At 41.6% G+C, this 18908-nt stretch overlaps 1 protein-coding gene across 1 annotated transcript in view; it reads right to left on the reverse strand.

Annotated features, from left to right (window-relative positions):
- The window catches only part of POGLUT3 (protein O-glucosyltransferase 3), a 28846-nt gene extending 10817 nt beyond the window's left edge, over positions 1 to 18029 (reverse strand). Inside the window, exons 1-3 of the mRNA XM_042904995.1 lie at positions 17818 to 18029; positions 5664 to 5861; positions 2545 to 2831 (exon numbers count right to left, since the gene is read on the reverse strand). Of these exons, the coding sequence (XP_042760929.1) occupies positions 2545 to 2831; positions 5664 to 5861; positions 17818 to 18019 (687 nt within the window). The 5' untranslated portion in view covers positions 18020 to 18029. The remainder of the gene's footprint in view (positions 1 to 2544; positions 2832 to 5663; positions 5862 to 17817) is intronic.
- Between the last annotated feature and the right edge of the window lie 879 nt (positions 18030 to 18908).

Genomic DNA, 18908 nt, shown 5'->3' on the forward strand with positions numbered 1-18908 from the left:
CTCATCCTTCAAACTCAGACCTGATGTTACCTCCTCTATGACTCCCCCTCCCCAGACATTTTCACCCTGGGCACCTGCTTTCCTTACAAGCTACCATGATGCAGTACAATTTGTTTATATCCATATACCACTCCAACTTCCAAATAACAAAACAAGTCCCACCAGAGCAGGCTGCTCGAAGTCCAGAGATGAGTCTCATTTGTCTTGGATTTCTTCCCAGCCACTGGGCAAAGAACCCAGAACAAGAGGGAAGGGCCAGGGATGGGACTACTCAACCTCGTGCTTCCCCACTATTGTTTATAGACTCATTAATAAACTCCACACCTAAATAAATAAATAAATAAATAATAATAAAATAAACCAAAAAAACCTAAAACAAACAAAAAACGCACAAAACACAAAACAACAACAACAACAAACTCCATACCAGAAGTTCTCACTATAGAATGGGGTTTCTTCATCTCAGCAGTATTGACATTTTGGTCTGGGTAGTCGTTTGCTGTAGGCAGTTCTGTGCATTGTAAGATGTTGACTAGTATCCATGGTCTCCACCCGCTAGATGTTAGTCGCAACCCCCAAACTGTGGCAACCGAAACTGTCTCGAGACTTTGCCAAATGTCCTCGAAGGGGCAAATTAATCACTAGGAAAAACCACTGCTCTAGAGGCAGCAACATGAGTACAAGGTAGGACACAGGGCAGGGTGGACTGGTGGGCGGTAGGCCAGGAAGAAAGCACCACCTTTGTGATCAGGTACCTGCGATGTGCTCATACCGTGGGCGAGTGCGGAGCGGGGAGGAGGCTGCTTTTTAAAATAAGAAGTGATTGGGGCGCCTGGGTGGCTCAGTCGGTTAACCACCTGACTTCGGCTCAGGTCATGATCTCACGGTCTGTGAGTTCGAGCCCCACGTCGGGCTCTGTGCTGACAGCTCAGAGCCTGGAGCCTGCTTCGGATTCTGTATCTCCCTCTCTCTCTGACCCTACCCCGTTCATGCTCTCTGTCTCAAAAATAAATAAACATTAAAAAAATAAGATAAAATAAGAAGTGACTGCAGCCACACATTCAGCACACTTGGGAAAGTGTGTAACTCATATCACCCAAGTTGGCTTTTGGTTTAGACAACTACCTTGACAATCTTGAGTGGGAAAGGTAGAAAAACTCCCATCCTCACCCTTCACTCTGCATGGTCAGGAAGGAGGAGGAACAAAAGGCAATTTGAACTGCTCTGCTTGAGAGTTTTGCAGGTGTGGAAAGAAGGGTCGAGTAGAGGGGAGTGGGGGTGGGGGCGGAGTTGAGAAGTCTTCTGAAAGATAGAGGCCCAAGCATATTCTACTAAGAAGCCAAGACCTGAACATCAATGACAGCCAGTGAGAAATTCCTGGAGGCAAGGATGACTGAGTCTGATTAATATAGGCATGTCTATTTTTATTTACTTATTTGTTTGTTTGTTTAAAGTTTACTTACTTATTTTGAAAGAGAGAGTGAGCATGAGTGGGAGAGGGGCAGAGAGACAGGGAGATAGAGAAACCCAAGCAGGCTCTGCACTGTCAGTGCTGAGTCCGACACAGGGCTTGAACTCACCAACCACGAGATCATGACCTGAGCCGAAACCAAGAGTCTCTTAACCAACTGGGCCACCAGGTGCCCCCAGGGATGTCTATTTTTAAATGTTAGAATTTTTGTTTGGTTGGCTTTTACTACACAATGGTACAAAATAACCTCTCTGTTACTAGAACCATCAACAAAACATGCCATGCATACTATCTTTTCGAGATGGTTAGGATAAAACAAGGAAAAGTGGTCTAAGTTCAAGTCATTTTGAGGTAATAAGAAACAAAAGAGCTGCAGAAAGTGAAATCTGAATGGAGGGAGAACTACAAGAAGTGAGCTTGGGGCTAAAAATGTTTGGGAGTCCACGAAAGCGTTGGGAGTTTTATGCAGGGCCTACTTACCTGGGATGGGGGCTCAAGCCATTTAATTTAAATATTAAAGGAAAGAAAGATCCATAAAAGGGGAGAACTGATGAACACTCAGGTGGTGGACATCTTAGCTACACATTTGCAAGGCCAGAAGCCATTTCTATCCTTTGCCACTGTTATTCCAGGCATCGCAATGTTACAACTACATAATTAAACTACAGTTGACCCTTGAACAATGCAGGGGTTGGAGGTGCCAATCCCCACACAACCTAAATTTTGTGTATAATATTAGACTCCCCCAACACTTAACAACTAATAGCCTACTGTTAACTGGAAGCCTTACCGATGACATAGCTGTTGATTAACACATACTCTGTATGTTATATTATATACTGTGTTCTTCCAATAAAGTAAGCTAGAGAAAGTAAACTGCCATTAGGAAAGTCATAAGGAGGAGAAAATACACTTAGAGTACTGTACTGTATTTATTTAAAAAAAAAATCCAAAAAAAAAAAAAAAAAAAAAAAAAAAATCCATGTATAAGTGGACCCACGCAGTTCAAACCCATGTTGTTTAAGGGTCAACTATATATTGTTTTTAGAACCAATGAGTTCATGCTCTCATACCTTTCTTGCCAGTGACAGTAAAATCTCATCTGAGAACATTTTGAAGTCTGTGTATTTCCCTAAAGATCTCCGGTAGATGTGGTTGTTGAGAATCGTGTAATGGACGATGGCACCCCTTTCGTCCCCAAACCTTTTCGGAACTTCATTTAACATCTGCTGGAGATTGATGCTGGGGAAAGAAGCGAAATCTTTTGCAATCTGTGGTTCCTCGGTTGGACAAGACAGAGTTTTTTGCCAGGCCTGAGGATCCTCTTCTGGACACTCACAGTACTCATGGTACACTGGTCCTAGGGAAGGCAAAACACGTGTAATGCCATGCTCCATTAACAAGCACCACAACACAGGGAGTTGATTCTGCCCGATATGAACGTGGGATGATTTCTTGGTGAATTCTAAGATTATCCAGATGGGGATAATCTGCCCTAAACAAATCAGCGGTGAAAGCAGTTATGTCAGAGTCCCATGCTTCCATTTTCCATCCCCGTCTTGTACGCCTCTAGACGACCTACAGAGCATACGCTCTCTCCCCATATCACCCACTCTCAGCCAACTAGCTGCTGAATTCAGTTCTAGTGCGTTATAAGTGCCTGGAGAACATAAGACAACTTACCTTTTAGCAAAGAAAAAGAGAATGTATTACTTTTGAGGCATTATTATATAGTAGGGGTGGTGACTTTTTTAAAGACAAGATGGAGAATCTCTAAATCTCTAAATCACTGAATCTCTAAAATCATTTCTGTCAACACAACTCAGAGAAGACATATATAACCCAGGGGTATCTGGCAGTGTAATTTTCTTCTTTGTTTTCTTTTTTTAAGTTTATTTATTTTGAAAGAGAGAGATTGAGCACAAGCAGTGGAGCGGCAGAGAGACAGGGAATCCCAAGTAGGCTCTGCAATGTTCGTTTAGAGCGAGACGCAGGGCTCAAACTCACAAACCACGAGATCATAATGTGAGCCAAAATCCAGAGTCAGATGCTTAACCAACTGACCCATGCAGGTACCCCCCCGGCAGTGTAATTTTTAAAAAAGAATTTAAATTTTATACCCAGCCATAAGTATAAAACTTCTCTGAGGACTCATTTTAAAAGAACTTTATACAAATTTTATATTTTACTTCAAAATATATTTATGTTTAACTTAACATAAAAACTTCTAACAAACGATTGTGTCTCTTGACTATTTCTACTTCCGACCAAGGTGAGTAATATGGATTTACCACCTGAAACTATCAAGAAACAGGCAAAATACATGAAACAGTTTTTTAAGCCACCAGACATGAGGCAATAAAGGACACTGAGTCTGAGAAATAGGAAGCAGATGAGGTAAACCCTACAATTGCTAAGGTTACTGCTTAAGGGAGTTTCTAGGTTATGGAAATGGGGAGAAATATAGGTTGAGCCCAGCAATCTCACTGAGTTGAGGAGGCAGAGCAGAGTATCCAGGGAGAACAAGGCAGCTAGAATTTATAGGGCATAGTCTATGAAAGGGGAGAACTATGCAGAAAGAAAACTCCAGAGATCTGCGAAAGGTTCCCCCCTCAAGTATTTAGGGTTTCTGAAGTATGTATATAAGTGAGGAAATGATCCAAGGCAGGGAAAGAATGAGTCAGAATGATCAGAGGCAACAGTAGTACCCACTGGTCATAGAGGGTTGGAAATAGTGTCTGTTCACACAAGGCAGACTGGAAAGCATCCTTATTTCTGAGGCTTGGGTAGACCAGGCAGAGAGATATTACCTGAGTGCTGGGGGAAAAAAAGCCATAACCAAATGTGGCTCTGGTCTCACCTAACAAATTGTAAAAGCAAAATTTGAAAAATTCAAACTATTTCCAAGTAACTTAACTGCATTCTAGAAAAAAGCTCAAGAAGATGAGAAAGTGCCAAGAGATGAAAAACAGACTGGATACAATTAATGACAAATTGGACACTGCAGAAGAAAAGATTAGTGAACTTAATGACGTAGCAATAGAAAGTAGACACAATGAGGGACGCCTGGGTGGCTCAGTCAGTTAACCATCCGACTTTGGCTCAGGTCATGATCTCCTGGTTTGTGAGTTCGAGCCCCACGTCGGGCTCTGTGCTGACAGCTCAGAGTCTGGAGCCTGCTTCAGATTCTGTGTCTCCCTCTCTCTCTGCCCCTCCTCTGCTCACACTCAGTCTCTTTCTCTCTCAAAAATAAATAAACATTAAAAAAAAATTTTAAAAAAGAAAGTAGACAAAATGAAATGGAGGAAAAAAAAGAATTTTAAAAATGAAAGGAGCATCAGTGTGCTCTGGGATAATTTCAAGTCCGATATAGGGGTAACTAATTCTTGGTGGAACTCTGGAGTAGAACAGAAAAAGTAATGAAGAAATCATTGCCAAAATTTTTCTGGATTTAGCGAAATCTATAATCCCAAAGATCTAAGATGCTCCACAAACCCAAGCACAAGAAACATGAAGAAAACTACACCAAAGCACATAATAATCAAATTGTTTAAAAGAGCCATGAGAGAGAAAACCTTCAGCAGGATGGAGGGACAGAGACAGATGTCAGCAGATTTACTGTTGGAAACAATGCAAGCAAGAAGACAGTGGAACAACATCAGGAAGAAAAAAACCTGTTAATTATTCTATATTTAACAAAGATGTCTCTCAAAAATGAAGGCAAAATATAGACTTCTTCAGACACACAAAGGCTGGAAGAACTCATCACCAACATTCTCACACTAAAAGAAATGTTAACAGGAATCCTTTAGCCGAAGGCAAATGGTACTAGATGAAAATACAGATATGCCAAAGAATTAAGAGTGTTGGAAATGTTAACTACCTCGATAAATACACAAGATTTTGTTGCTTATCATTTAAATTTCTTTACCTAGTTTTCCATCCCTCAAAATTCCAAGTTAAATTGAGCTCCAGGAGGGGCTCCTGGCCAGCTTAGAGCATGCAACTCTTGGTCTTGAAGTCGTGAGTTCAAGCCCCCCATTAGACATGGAATTACTTAAAGTGAGCTCCAGGAGGTATGCATACAATGTTTACTCTGTTGTACATGACTTCAAGGTCATCATAACCCATTTTGAAACACATGGGGTCTACACATATAAGGCTGGCTCTGTACTGTATAATAATCACTTACCTTTCAAAATATAGGGAGACTGAGCCACATGTTCATCACCATAAAGGACCTCTATCTTCAGCCCTTCACTGACAGTTTCATACATCCTATATCGCACCAAAAATGTCCCATCATTCCTGTCCAAAGGTTTGGGGACGTGAATCCGGACTAACTCTTTAGGTGAAAGAGATTTGATTACTACCTTGAATAGTGTTTGACCTGAAAGAAAAAAAAATATATATGTAATGCTACTATTTCATGGTTATTTTGTCTTATCAATTATTGGATAGGTGTCTCTATACTGAAGTTACTTTTTTCTATACCATCAATTGTAAACAGAAGTTTTAGTGTGGAAGGTCCTTGAGACCAGGAACAATGTCTGGGTTATGCCTGGAAACCAAGTATCTAAGTCAACATTTGATTCATTAGTCATTCAATAAAGATTTACTGAATGAACAAAATCAATACATTAAAAAAGCAAAGAAGAGGGGCGCCTGGGTGGCTTGGTCGGTTGAGCGTCCGACTTCGGCTCAGGTCATGATCTCACCGCCCGTGAGTTCAAGCCCCGTGTCGGGCTCTGTGCTGACCCCTCAGAGCCCGGAGCCTGTTTCAGATTCTGTGTCTCCCTCTCTCTCTGACCCTCCCCCATTCATGCTCTGTCTCTCTCTGTCTCAAAAATAAATAAAAAAAGTTAAAAAAAAATTAAAACAAAGAAGAGAAGAACTTTTGTCTATTTGCTCTTTTTTCCTTTGTGTGGGTTTAAAACAGTTCAGGTATTTAAAAATCCATAAACTCCTAGAATGACAGGGCTCTATCACGATCCAACTTTCTCCTGGTAAAATATACACCAGCTTTCTTGTAAACCATGTTCATACCAGATAACCCTCATTTCTGAGGAAATTTCCCGTTTGTTAACCCAAATTTCTAGCTATACTTCTAAGTTTATTTCCCTAAATAGAGATTATAGCTAGTTAGTAGACTGTGCACAAATATCACTCACACACTTACACACACACACACACACACACACACACACACACAATTTTCACACACGTTTGTAAATGCTAGAGTTTACTTCTCTAAGCTTTTTTCCTCATGTTGAAATGAAAGTTATCCTAGGATGATCTAACATCCTTTTCAACTCCAAAATTCTGTGGGTTTTCTATTCCAGAGTAAATAACACCTCCTTAGTAAACCTCCTCTTCTCTTTTTGTAGTATACTGACTGATTTAGACTTTGAAACAATACTGTTGTGATTAATATCACCGTGATCCAGGGATAAACACTGTAGTATCTTTCTTCAGAGAGTCTGCAGATCAGGGCAGATCTGATCCCCAGGAGCTTTGAGAATAAAGATCAGTTAATGTCCTCACCACAGTTAATCACTATATCAAAGGCAAATGTGTTAAAAAAAAAAAAAAAAAGTGGTGAATCCTCTGAAATTCACAGCCCTGGAAAAAAATAGTGGTGACCAAAGTAGTCTTTGATCCCACATCTATCATAGTATGAAATTAAGTATGTTTAATATATGTATTTTTGAAATTACTGAGTGAACCTAAATCTAGTTTCTTAGTTTCTAAATCTAGTGAGTGAAGTTTCTAGTTTCTTTTGATCTTCAAGGGTTTTACTTTTTCCTGTGGGTCAGGAGAGGTGTCCCTCAGTCTCTTCAGTTTGTAATAGTAATGTAGTATCTGACATCTTGCTATTAAATTTTACTATTTTATTTTAGCATTGAAATGAGTGTGATAAAATTATGAAAGCAATCTGATAAAATAAATGAACTATAACCAACATAGGGAATGTTGTAAGAAAAAAGGAAAGAATTTAGTGTGAAATTATTTAAAATGTTAGCCATTTACCTGAAATGCTTAAATGAAGCATATTAGTTATTGCTTTCATGTTATTTCTCACTTGGTTTTATTTTTATTTAAGTGACTTTTTTTAAATGTTATTTTTGAGAGAGAGACAGAGACAGAGACAGAGCATGAGCACAGAAGGGGGCAGACAGAGAGGGAAAGAGAGAATCTGAAGCAGGCTCCAGGCTATCAGCACAGAGCCCAATGAGGGGCTCAAACTCATGAACTGTGAGATCATGACCTGAGCTAAAGTCAGATGCTCAACCAACTAAGCCACTCAGGTGCCCCTCTCAATTGGTTTCAGAAAGACAATACAGTGTGGCAAACTGAAAATCAGGCTGGCAGAGCCTGGGAACTAGGAGGTAATTTCCATTATATTCTCCCCAAATAGGAAACAGAAAAGCTTTGTCTCTTGATCAAAGAGTCCTGTTCTCCACAAATTTATGATTTTAAATAAACAAAACAGATATAAGAGAAACATATTAGTGACTGTGTGATCTTTTTGGAAAAAATAGATTTACAGAAAAAAACAGCTCCAAAGTGCTTCCTTATTTTTAAATTCAAAGAATTGGACTAGATATTGTCTTGCCCCTTCCAACTATAAAATTTGTCTCTGAAACAGCATTTAAACATTCCATTTCAAGATACATGTATAAAAATAAAATATAGCCATTTTTAATATTTTAATGTTCAGCTATGTTTATAGTAATCTTACATGCCTGTGTCATTGTTGGCATGACATTAATGCTGGAATCAACACAATTTAACAATGGCCAGGACTGAAATAGAAATAAGCAATTTTAACCTCATAAAAGAGAAAATGAGGGGCGCCTGGGTGGCTCAGTCAGTTAGGCATCTGACTTTGGATCAGGTCATGATCTCACGGTTCACAAGTTCAAGCCCCACATCAGGCTCTCTGCTGTCAGCACAGATCCTCTGTCCCATTCCGTCTCTGCCCCTCCCCAGCTTGTGCTCCCTCTCTCTCTCAGAAGTTAATAAACATTAAAGACAGAGAGAGAGACAGAGAGAGAGAGAGAGAGAGAGAGAGAGAGAGAGACAGAGAGAATTAGAAGAGGGCACTTTGAAATTGCTTCAATGGAAGGAATGTGAATTCTCATTGGCCCCAGGCACCAGCATACTGAACAGACTTCAAGCCGAGCTTGAATTTTCCTACTTCACAAATTCAGACTTTAAGAGAGTGAGTTAAATGAGGCTGCAGGGTCCATGGACACCAAAGGAGGTTCACAGGATCAAAGCCTTGTATCACTGGAATCAGAGCTTCTGAAGGCTTTTGGTTTGGAAAGGAATACATACTTTTTTTTAATCACTTACTTAGCATTTATTATGTGCCAGTGCCTGAGCTGGAGATTTTCATTTGCATTTTCTACGTTCTTTATTTCCTACAAGAATTTGTAAGGTGGGTATTGTCAGCCTCATTTTACAGATCAGGAAACCAAGACTCCAAGAGGATAAGTAACCTGACCAAAGTCACCTATGTTAGGTAGGAGAGCCAGCTTGAATCCTTCTTCTTTCCAAGCCCCTCCTGAATCCACCTGGTCACGCTATGTAAGGTTAGCATATTGGTCTGCAGAATTCGGACTTGGAGGAATAACCTCCAGAGCTCCTGCTACAATGGAGTCACCACCTCCCGTTTTGTTTAGGAAGATTATGAAGGCTCGACAGCTGGAACGAGTGTCAACCCCGTGTGGCCAAGGGAACAGAGTGCCAGAAGGCCAAGCTGTTTTGCCTTGAGGCTAAACGTAATCTTCCAAAAATGTCTGGCTGTCTGCTGACCGTGGATGCTCTCCAGGAACTTGCTGAAAGCCGATGCATGACAATCATATCACGGGAGATTTGATTAGACGGAGAGAGCATGCATGGATGTGTACCTTGGCTCTGATGCTTAATGGCTGTGGGGCCACAGGCAAAACATTTTAGCTTCACTGAGCCTCAGTTTCTTATGTGTAAAGCGGAGAGAATAGTACCTATCCTTCTTATCTCACAAGATGATTAAGGAGAACAAATTAAACATGACACAGTTTAAAACACTAAAGTGCTACCCAAGTAGGAGGTAAGATTATTTTCTGAATATACTACTACTGGTGAAGGTAAAGGAGGACTGAGTAGAAAGTGAGTATTTGTATCCAGCCATCTTGGGATATTCCAACCACCCTGCCTCCACCCTTTCCTTTCTTTTCTCTACAGTATTTACTGAGCATCTCTGCCAGGCATTATATCAGATGCTGGCAATGTAACAACGATAACAGGTTTTGCCTACGTTCAGAACAGAAGGAAATACTCAATTTAAGTCAGAAGGGAGTAAAAATACACATGAAAGATAGCTCCTTTCCCCTTTATCCAAGGTCACAGACCCTCTAATTTCTCTCTTTGGATTCCAGTTTGAAATCCTTTGCTTAGACCATTCAAGATCACATGTTTGTTATCTAGGTACCTGGAGATACACAGCATAATAACAATATTCAGACAAATATGACTGTTAAATGGGAGTAATAATTATTAAGGGAATCTTGGTAAGTCATGTAAGAAGGTCTAAATCTTGAGAGGAAAATTGCCTCAAGGTGACTAGGTGGCTCAGTTGGTTGAGCGCTCTTTCTTTTAAAAGCATTTTATTGCCATCCTTATTCACATATTTTCTTTTTTTTAATTTGAATTTTAGTTTACCTTACAATATTGGTTTCAAGAGTAGAATCAGTGATTTATCACTTACATACAACAGTGAGAGCTCATCATGACAAGTGCCCTCCTTAGTACCCATCACTCATCTAGCCCATCCCCCACCTGCCTCCCTCCATCAACCCTCAGTTTATTCTCTGTCATTAAGAATCTCTTGTGATTTGTTACCCTCTCTTTTCTCCTGCCCCAACCCTGTATGTTCATCTGTTTTGTTTCTTAAATTCCACATATGAGTGATATCACATGGTATTTGTCTTTCTCTGATTAACTTTTTTTGCTTAGCATAATATATTCTAGTTCCATCCACATCATTGCAAAAGGCAAAATTCATTCTTTCTGATGGCTGAGTAATATTCCATTGTGCACGCGTGCGTGTGTGTGTGTGTATAATACCATACTTTCTTTATCCATTCACTAGTCAATGGACATTTGGGCTCTCTCCATAGTTTGACTATTGTTGATAATGCTGCTATAAACACTGGTGTGCATGTACCCCTCTGAATCTGTATTTTTGTATTCTTTGGGTAAATACCTAATACTGCAATTGCTGGATCGTAGGGTAGTTCTATTTTCAGTTTTTTGAGGAACCTCCACACTGTTCTCCAGAGTGGCTGCACAAGTTTGCATTCTCACCAAGAGGGTTCCCATTTCTCTGTATCCTCACCAATACCTGTTGTTTCTTGTGTTAATTTTAGCCATTCTGAAAGGTGTGAGATGATACAAATCACATTGCGATTTGTTTTCCTGATGATGAGTGATGTCGGACATCTTTTCTTGTGTCTGTTAGACATCTGGATGTCTTCTCTGGAAAAGCATCCATATCTTCTGCCCATTTCTTCACTGGATTATTGGAGGGGGGTGTTGAGTTTGCTAATTTCTTTCTAGATTTTGTATACTAACCTTTATCAGATATGTCATTGGCAAATATCTTCTTCCATTCTGTAGGTTGCCTTTTAGTTTTGTCGATGATTTCCTTTATTGTGCTTTTTATCATGAAAGTCCCAATAATTCATTTTTGCTTTTGTTTCCCTTAGCTCTGGTGACTTGTCTAGTAAGAGACTGTTATGGCCAAGGTCAAAGAAGTTGCTGCCTCTGTTCCCCTCTAGAATTCTGATGGGGTTTTTTTTTGTCTCACATTTAGGTCTTTTATCCATTTTGAATTTATTTTTGTGTTGGTGTAAGAAAGTGTTCCAGTTGCATTCTTCTGTATGTCACTGTCCAGTTTTTCCAGCACCATTTGTTGAGAGACTTTTTTCCATTAGATATTCTTTCTTGCTTTGTTGAAGGTTAGTTGTGGGTCCATTTCTGGGTTTTCTATTTTGTTCCATTGACCTTTGTGCCAGTACCATACTGTCTGGATGACTACGGCTTTGTAATATAGCTTGAAATCTAGAATTGTGATGCCTCCAGTTTTGTTTTTCTTTTTCAGGATTTTTTTGGTTATTCAGGGTCTTTTGTGGTTCCATACAAAATTTAGAATTGTTTGTTCTAGCTCTGTGAAAAAATGCTTATGGTAGTTTGATAGGGATTGCATTAAATGTGTAGATTGCTTTGGATAGTATAGACACTTTAACAATGTTTGTTCTTCCAATCCATGACCATGGAATGCTTTTTTATCTTTGTGTCCTCTTCAGTTTCTTTCATAAAGTGATCTATAGTTTTCAGAGTATAGATCTTTCACTTCTTTAGTTAGGCTTATCGCTAGGTTATCTGATCGTTTTTGGTGAAATCGAAAATGGGACTGATTCCTTGATTTCTTTCTCTGCTGCTTCATTATTGGTGTATAGCAATGCAAGAGATTTCTACATGTTGGTTTTTCTAAATATATATTTTTAATGTTTATTCATTTAAAAAATTTTTTTACATTTATTTATATTTGAGAGACAGAGAGAGATAGAGCACAAGTCGGGGAGGGGCAGAATCCGAAGCAGGCTCCAGGCTCCAAGCTGTCAGCAGAGAGCCCGACGCGGGGCTCGAACCCACAAACTGTGAGATCATGACCTGAGGTAAAGTCGGACGTCTAACTGACTGAGTCAGTTGTGTCCCTCTGCATGTTGATTTTATATCCTGTGACTTTGCTTAGTTCATGTATTAGTTCTAGAAATTTTCTGATGGAGTCTTTTGGGTTTTCTACAGAGGGTCATGCCATCTGCAAATAGTGAATGTTTGACTTCTTTCTTGCCTAATTGGATGCCTTTATTTCTTTTTCTTGTTTGATTGCTAAGGCTAAGACTTCCAGTACTATGTTAAATAGTAGTGACAAGAGTAGACATCCTTGTCTTGTTCCTGACTAAAGGGAAAGGCTCTCAGTTTTTCCCCATTGAGGATGATATTAGCTGCTGGTCTTTGTATATGGCCTTTATGATGTTGACATATGTTTCACCTGTCCCTAATTTGTTGAGGGTTTTTATCAAGGATGGATGCTGTATTTTGTCACATGTTTTTTCTGTATCTATTGACAGGATCATATGGTTCCTCTCCTTTCTTTTATTAATGTGGTGTGTCATGTTAATTTATTTATGAATATTTAACCAGACCTGCAGCCCAGGAATAAATCCCACTTGATCATGGTGAATAATTCTTTTAATGTACTGTTGAATTAGATTTGCTAATATCTTCTTGAGAATTTTTGCATTCATGTTCATCATGGATATTGGCCTGTAACTCTCCCTTTTAGTGGGGTCGTTGGCCTTGGAATCAAGGTAATGCTGGCTTCGTAGAATGAGTTTGGAAGTTTTCCTTCTATTTCTATTTTTTGGAATAGCTTAAGAAGAATACGTATTAACTCTTCTTTAAATCTGGTAGAATTCCCTTGGGAAGCCATCCGGCCCAGGACTCTTGTTTGTTGGGAGATTTTTGATTACTGATTCCATTTTTTTTGCTGATCAGGGGTCAGTCCAAATTCTTTATTTCTTCCTGTTTCCATTTTGGTAGTTTGAGTTTCTAGGAATTCGCCCATTTCTTCCATATTTCCCAGTTTGTTGGCATATAATTTTTCATAGTATTCTCTAGTAATCGTTTGTCTTTCTGTGGTGTTGTTTTTGATCTCTTCTCTTTCATTTGTGACTTTATCTATTTGGGTCCTTTCCTTTTTCTTTTTGATCAGTCTGCCTAGGGGGTTATCAATTTTTTTAATTCTTTTTTTTATTTTACATTTTTTAGAAGTTTATTTATTTTGAAAGAGAGAGAGAGACAGAATGAGCAGTGGAGGGGCAGAGAGAGAATCCCAATCAGGCTGTGCACTGTCAGTGCAGAGCCCGATGTGGGGCTCGAACTCACTAACTATGAGATAATGACCTGAGCCAAAATCAAGAGTTGGACGCTTAAATGACTGAGCCACCTCTCTTTTTTTTTTATGTTTATTTTTTAATGGGGAGAGGCAGAGAGGGAGAGGGAGACACAGAATCTGAAACAGGCTCCAGTCTCTGAGCTGTCAGCACAAAGCCCAACGTGGGGCTGGAACTCGGGAATGGCAAAATCATGACCTGAGCCAAAGTCTGACTCTTACCCGACCTAACTGACTGAGTTACCCAGGTGCCCCAATTTTGTTAATTCTTTCAAAGAACCAGACCTTAGTTTCACTGATGTGTTCTAATTTGTCTTTTTGCTTGTTTCTATATCATTTATTGTTGCTCTGATCTTTGTTATTACCCTTCTTCTGCTGGCTTTAGGCTTTATTTGCTGTTCCTTTTCCAGCTCTTTTAGGTTTAAGGTTAGGTTGTATATTTGGGACATTTCTTGCTTCTTGAGATAGGCCTGGATTGCAATATTCCCTCTTAGGACTGTCTTTGCTTCATCCCAAAGATTTTGGACTGTTTTGTTTATATTTTCATTTTCTTCCATGTATTTTTTAATTTCTTCTTTGATTTCCTGGTTAACCCATTCATTCTTTAGTAGGATGTTCTTTAATCTCCATGTATTTGAGGGCTTTCCAAATTTTTTGTGGTTTTACAGTGTTGTGAAAAATACACATGATATGATATTGATTTTTTTGTACCTGTTGAGGGCTGATTTGTGACCCAGTATGTAATCTCTTCTGGAGAATGTTCCATGTGCACTCGAGAAGAATGTGTATCCTGCTGCTTTTGGATGAAATGTTCTGAATATATCTGTTAAGTCCATCCGGTCCAGTGTGTCATTTAAAGCCATTGTTTCCTTGTTGATTTTCTGCTTAGATGATCGGTCCATTGCTCTAAGTGGAGTATTAAAGTCCCCTACGATTATGGTATTATTATCTATACATTTGTTTATGTTTATGATTGATTTATATATTTGGTTTCTTCCAAGTTGGGGGCATGTATTTTTACAACTGTTGGATCTTGACAGATAAACCCTTTAATTATGATATAATGCCCTTTTCATCTCTTTGTTACAGCCTTTGTTTTAAAATCTAGTTTGTCTAATTATGGCTACTCTGGCTTTCTTCTGACATTCACTGGCATGACTCTTGATTTCAACTCAGATCATGATCCCAGGGTCATGGGACTGAGCCCCACATCAGGCTCCGCAATGAGTGTGGAGCTGCTTAAGGTACTCTCTCTCTCTGTCTCTCCCCCATCCCCCCCTGCCCCTCTCCCATGCTTATGCTCTAAAATAAAACTGAAAAACATTTTTTAATTGCTTCTTTTTCATTAAGTTCCTGGAGAAGGGAAAATTTTGGGATTTGCAAGTGAATAATGGTGGTAGAGATGTAAAAAACTGGTTGGGTGAGCTTTTCAGAACTACAGGACAGCCATTTAATAGAAGCTAAAGATCAAGTAACATGATAGGAAATAGGGAGAATCGAAGGGTACGAAATTGAGGGTGTCTGAAAAGACTTGGTGAAATCTTTTGGTTTTTATGAATTGTTCCTGGTTATGAAAACATTAAGATTATTTGGGGGGAGATTTTCCTGGGAAAAAAGAGTAAAAGAAATCCTTATTCTCTTGCTATAACCACTGAGAACATTAATGAGTGAGCTATAGTTTCATCTGTTTATTATAAAATTAGAAGGAAACTATATAATTTCTTTCCTGTTTAGTCTACTGATAACGTAGTATAAGCATTATTTTTTTTAATTTTTTTTAATGTTTATTTTTGACAGAGAGAGAGAGAGAGACAGAGCATGAGTGGGGGAGGGGCAGAGAGAGAGGGAGACATAGAATCCGAAGCAGGCTCCAGGCTCTGAGCTGTCAGCACAGAGCCCGACGCGGGACTCGAACTCACAGACTGCGAGATCATGACCTGAGCCGAAGTCGGATGTTCAACCGACTGAGCCACCCAGGCGCCCCTAGTATAAGCATTATTAAATAATCTTTTAAAATTAAAAAAAATCATGGTTATAACATATAACATAAAATTGATCATCATAACCATTTTTTTAAACTCTCTTTTTTTTAATGTTTATTCATTTATTTTTGAGAGACAGAGAAAGCTGGGGAGGGACAGAGAGAGAAAGAGAGAGAGGGAATCTCAAGTCCAATGTGAGGCTCAAACCCATTAACTATGAGATCATGACCTGAGCCGAAATCAAGAGTTGGATGCTTAAACCATTTTTAAGTGTACAATTCAGTAGTGTTAAGTATATTCACATTTTTATGCAACAAATCTCTACACCTTTTTCATTTGGTAAAACTGAAGCTTTGTACCATACCTTTTCAACAACTCCCCATTTCCCTCTTCCATCAGCCCTTGGCAACCTCCATTCCACTTTCTGTTTCTATGAATTTAACTATTTTAAATACTTCCTATGAGTGGAATCTAAAATGTTAAGTTTAATGGGCTGTCAAACATTCCATCACATGAATGTACCAAACTTTATTTAGCAACTACCTTACAGTTGGCTAGTTAAATTTGTTGCCATAAGTAATTGCAATGCAGCAAGAATTTCTTGCATGTAAATCACATTCTGACCATTTTCTCAGGACAGATACCTAGAAATCAGATTACGAGATTAAAGGGCATGGACATCGTTTGCAAATGACATCTTTTCAGAAATTATATTTTCTAAGTGTTGAACGTTATCTTTTTGTACATTCAATTTTTAAATATTTAACACTGTTGGTACATTTGGAAAATGGCTTTCCAGAAACTTTTTGGCAATTTGTGCTGCCACCTGAAGAGCATGAAGGTCACTGAGAGTCTCCAGATGCTCCCTTAACAGCTTTGAGTATTACCGCTTAAAAACGCTTTGCCAATATTTTTAGATTAAAAATTAGAATTTTAATTGAATGTATAGCTCTTTCATTAATAGTAAGATTAGCAGCATGCCATTTTGGATCATATAATTTTTTTTTTCCTGTATAAATTAATTTGTCTTTAGTTTTCCCTTTTCTTTCTAAAGCACCCCATTATAACATTATAAAATTAATTTTAGAAAGTAAACTTTATACTTTTCTATATTTCTATAGTTAACACCCCATAGTGGAAGACTTCGAACCTGGGTTTGAGCATCTTTTATTCTGGGGCACCTGGGTGGCTCAGTCGGTTAAGAGACAGACTCCTGATTTCCGCTCAGGTCATGATCTCACTGTTTGTGAGTCTGAGCCCCCATCAACCTCTGCGTTGACAGTGGGTGGGGGGGTGCAGCCTGTTTGGGATTCTCTGTCTCTCTGCCTGTCTCTTTCTCAAAAATAAATAAAAAGGGGCACCAGGGTGACTCAGTCGGTTGAGTGTCCAAAATCGGCCCAGGTCATGATCTCAAGGTTTGTGGGTTCAAGCCCCACTTCTGGTTCTGTGCTGACAGCTCCGGGCCTGAAGCCTGCTTCAGATTCTGTGTCTCCCTCTCTCTCTGCCCCTGTCCTGCTCACCCTGTCTCTCTGTCTCTCTCAAAAATAAATTAACATCAAAAAAATAAACATTAAAAAAAGCATCTTTTGTTCTGATCCTTAGGGCCATGTAAAGTCCTTCTAAAACTAAAAACAAGTAGTCATGGTTTCCCACTGGCGATGGAAACAGTGCCGGGTTCTACTGCCTCTTGGTTGATAAAACAGGATGCCAGTTGGCTGAACATAAATTAGACATAAATTAGCAAATCCTGACTGGCAACACCCAGAAACCACCAGGACAAGTCGTTAAGACGTTGCAAAGGCAAGACGTGTAGGAGAGCGTGGGAGGGGACTCAGGACAAGATCCACCGTGCGGACCGAGAGTTTCACTAATTCCTGCAAGCTGCTGGTGACAACTCCAAACTGAGAAGCAAACATCTCGCACTCACGCCCCCTGTGCGCACTGCTCTGACATCTCCCCGGGGGATAGGACTTGGCTGCCGCAAGCCACCAGGCCTCGACCACGGAATCCGAGGATTTCTGGGGCTGGATGACTCACCGCGTGGGGGCGCTCCCTGCGTCACAGCTGGGGTGGTCGGCTAAGGCGTGTGAGTCCCCGGCCTCGCCGAGCGCCTGCAGCTGGACCCCAGGGCCCACGCCTCGTCCCAGTTAGGGCCCTGGGAGTTCATTCATTCATTCATTCATTCACTCACTCACTCACTCAGTGGACTTCGCTCTGCGACGCCCTCCCGGTGCGTCCGGGGAGGCGGGGCGCCAAGGGAGGCGGCCGGACCCGCGGGAAGGGCGACCGGGGGGGGGGAAGGACGCCACACAGGCGGCGGGGACCGGGGCGCGCGGAGGCCGGCGGCTCAACGCTACCTGGGGGCGAGCGAGTGAGGTTCAGGCCCTCCGAGTCCACGGCCTGCAGGTAGAAATAGCGCACGGGCAGGACGACGCCGGGCCGCAGCCCCGGCCCCCACACCAGGCTCCGCGGCGCGCTCACCGACGCCTCGGGGGCCCCGGCGCCCACGAGCAGGGCGAGCTGCAGCGGCAGCAGCGCGGCCCGCGGGAGGCGGGGCATGGTCGCCGGGCCCGGAGGTCAGCTCGGCGCCGGCGGCGACGGAGCGGCGGGGCGGCGGGGAGGGGCCGGGCTCCGGGGCCGGGCTCCAGGGCCGGGCCTGTGCGCGGCCTCCCGCCGCCCCGCCCTCTCCGGGCCCCAAGCCCCGTGCGCCTCGCCCTGGGGTCAGCGGAGGGCGCGGCTCCGAGCGGCGGAGGCTGCGAGCCTGCGCCCTCGGCCGCCCCCTCCTCCGGTTGCCGGAGCTCATCAACTGTTTTTAAAGGACGCCAGCACAGTGGTGATTGCGGGGTAGGGGTGAGGGGGGCGAGCCAAGGGCCCCCGCAGCGAAGAACTTCCAAGTCGTTTAGGAAGACGCCTCTAGCCCACGATTTCACTGGGTTTGCAAGGTGCAGAGCGACTGGCACGGTCCTGGCTCCCCTCCCCACGCCACCTCTGAAAGCTCTGTGGTCCTCTGCTCTGAGATTCCCCCAGCTTCTCCCTCATCTCCTTCCCCCTACACTCGGCTTTTCTCGACAAGCGTTTTCGGAGCGTCCACTAGGTTTGCGACAGACCCCAAGGGAGCTGTTGGGCACCGGGGTAACCGGATTCGGGGCGGAAGGCTTACCTTGAGCCTGGCCGGTGAGCTTCCCGTCTGTCAGGTGGCTCCTGTCCCCTGAAACTGATGAGGTATGACTGGTCTTGGTCACTCAGATGTGGAAGGTGGGTTCGGGGAGAGACTGGCAGGATCCCTCAGCGCTGGAAGCCACTGGCTGCCTTGTCTTCTGACTGATCCACATTTGTTAATTATTTTTGTTTCTTTTATCTGCTTATGGTTCAAATCTATTCCAAGAAAATGAACACTGTGCTCGGGCTGCGTGAGCCGGGGCGAACCCGAAGTGGAGTGGACACAGGG

The sequence above is a fragment of the Panthera leo genome, chromosome D1 (genome assembly GCF_018350215.1).
Source record: "Panthera leo isolate Ple1 chromosome D1, P.leo_Ple1_pat1.1, whole genome shotgun sequence".
Taxonomy (NCBI): Eukaryota; Metazoa; Chordata; class Mammalia; order Carnivora; family Felidae; genus Panthera; species Panthera leo.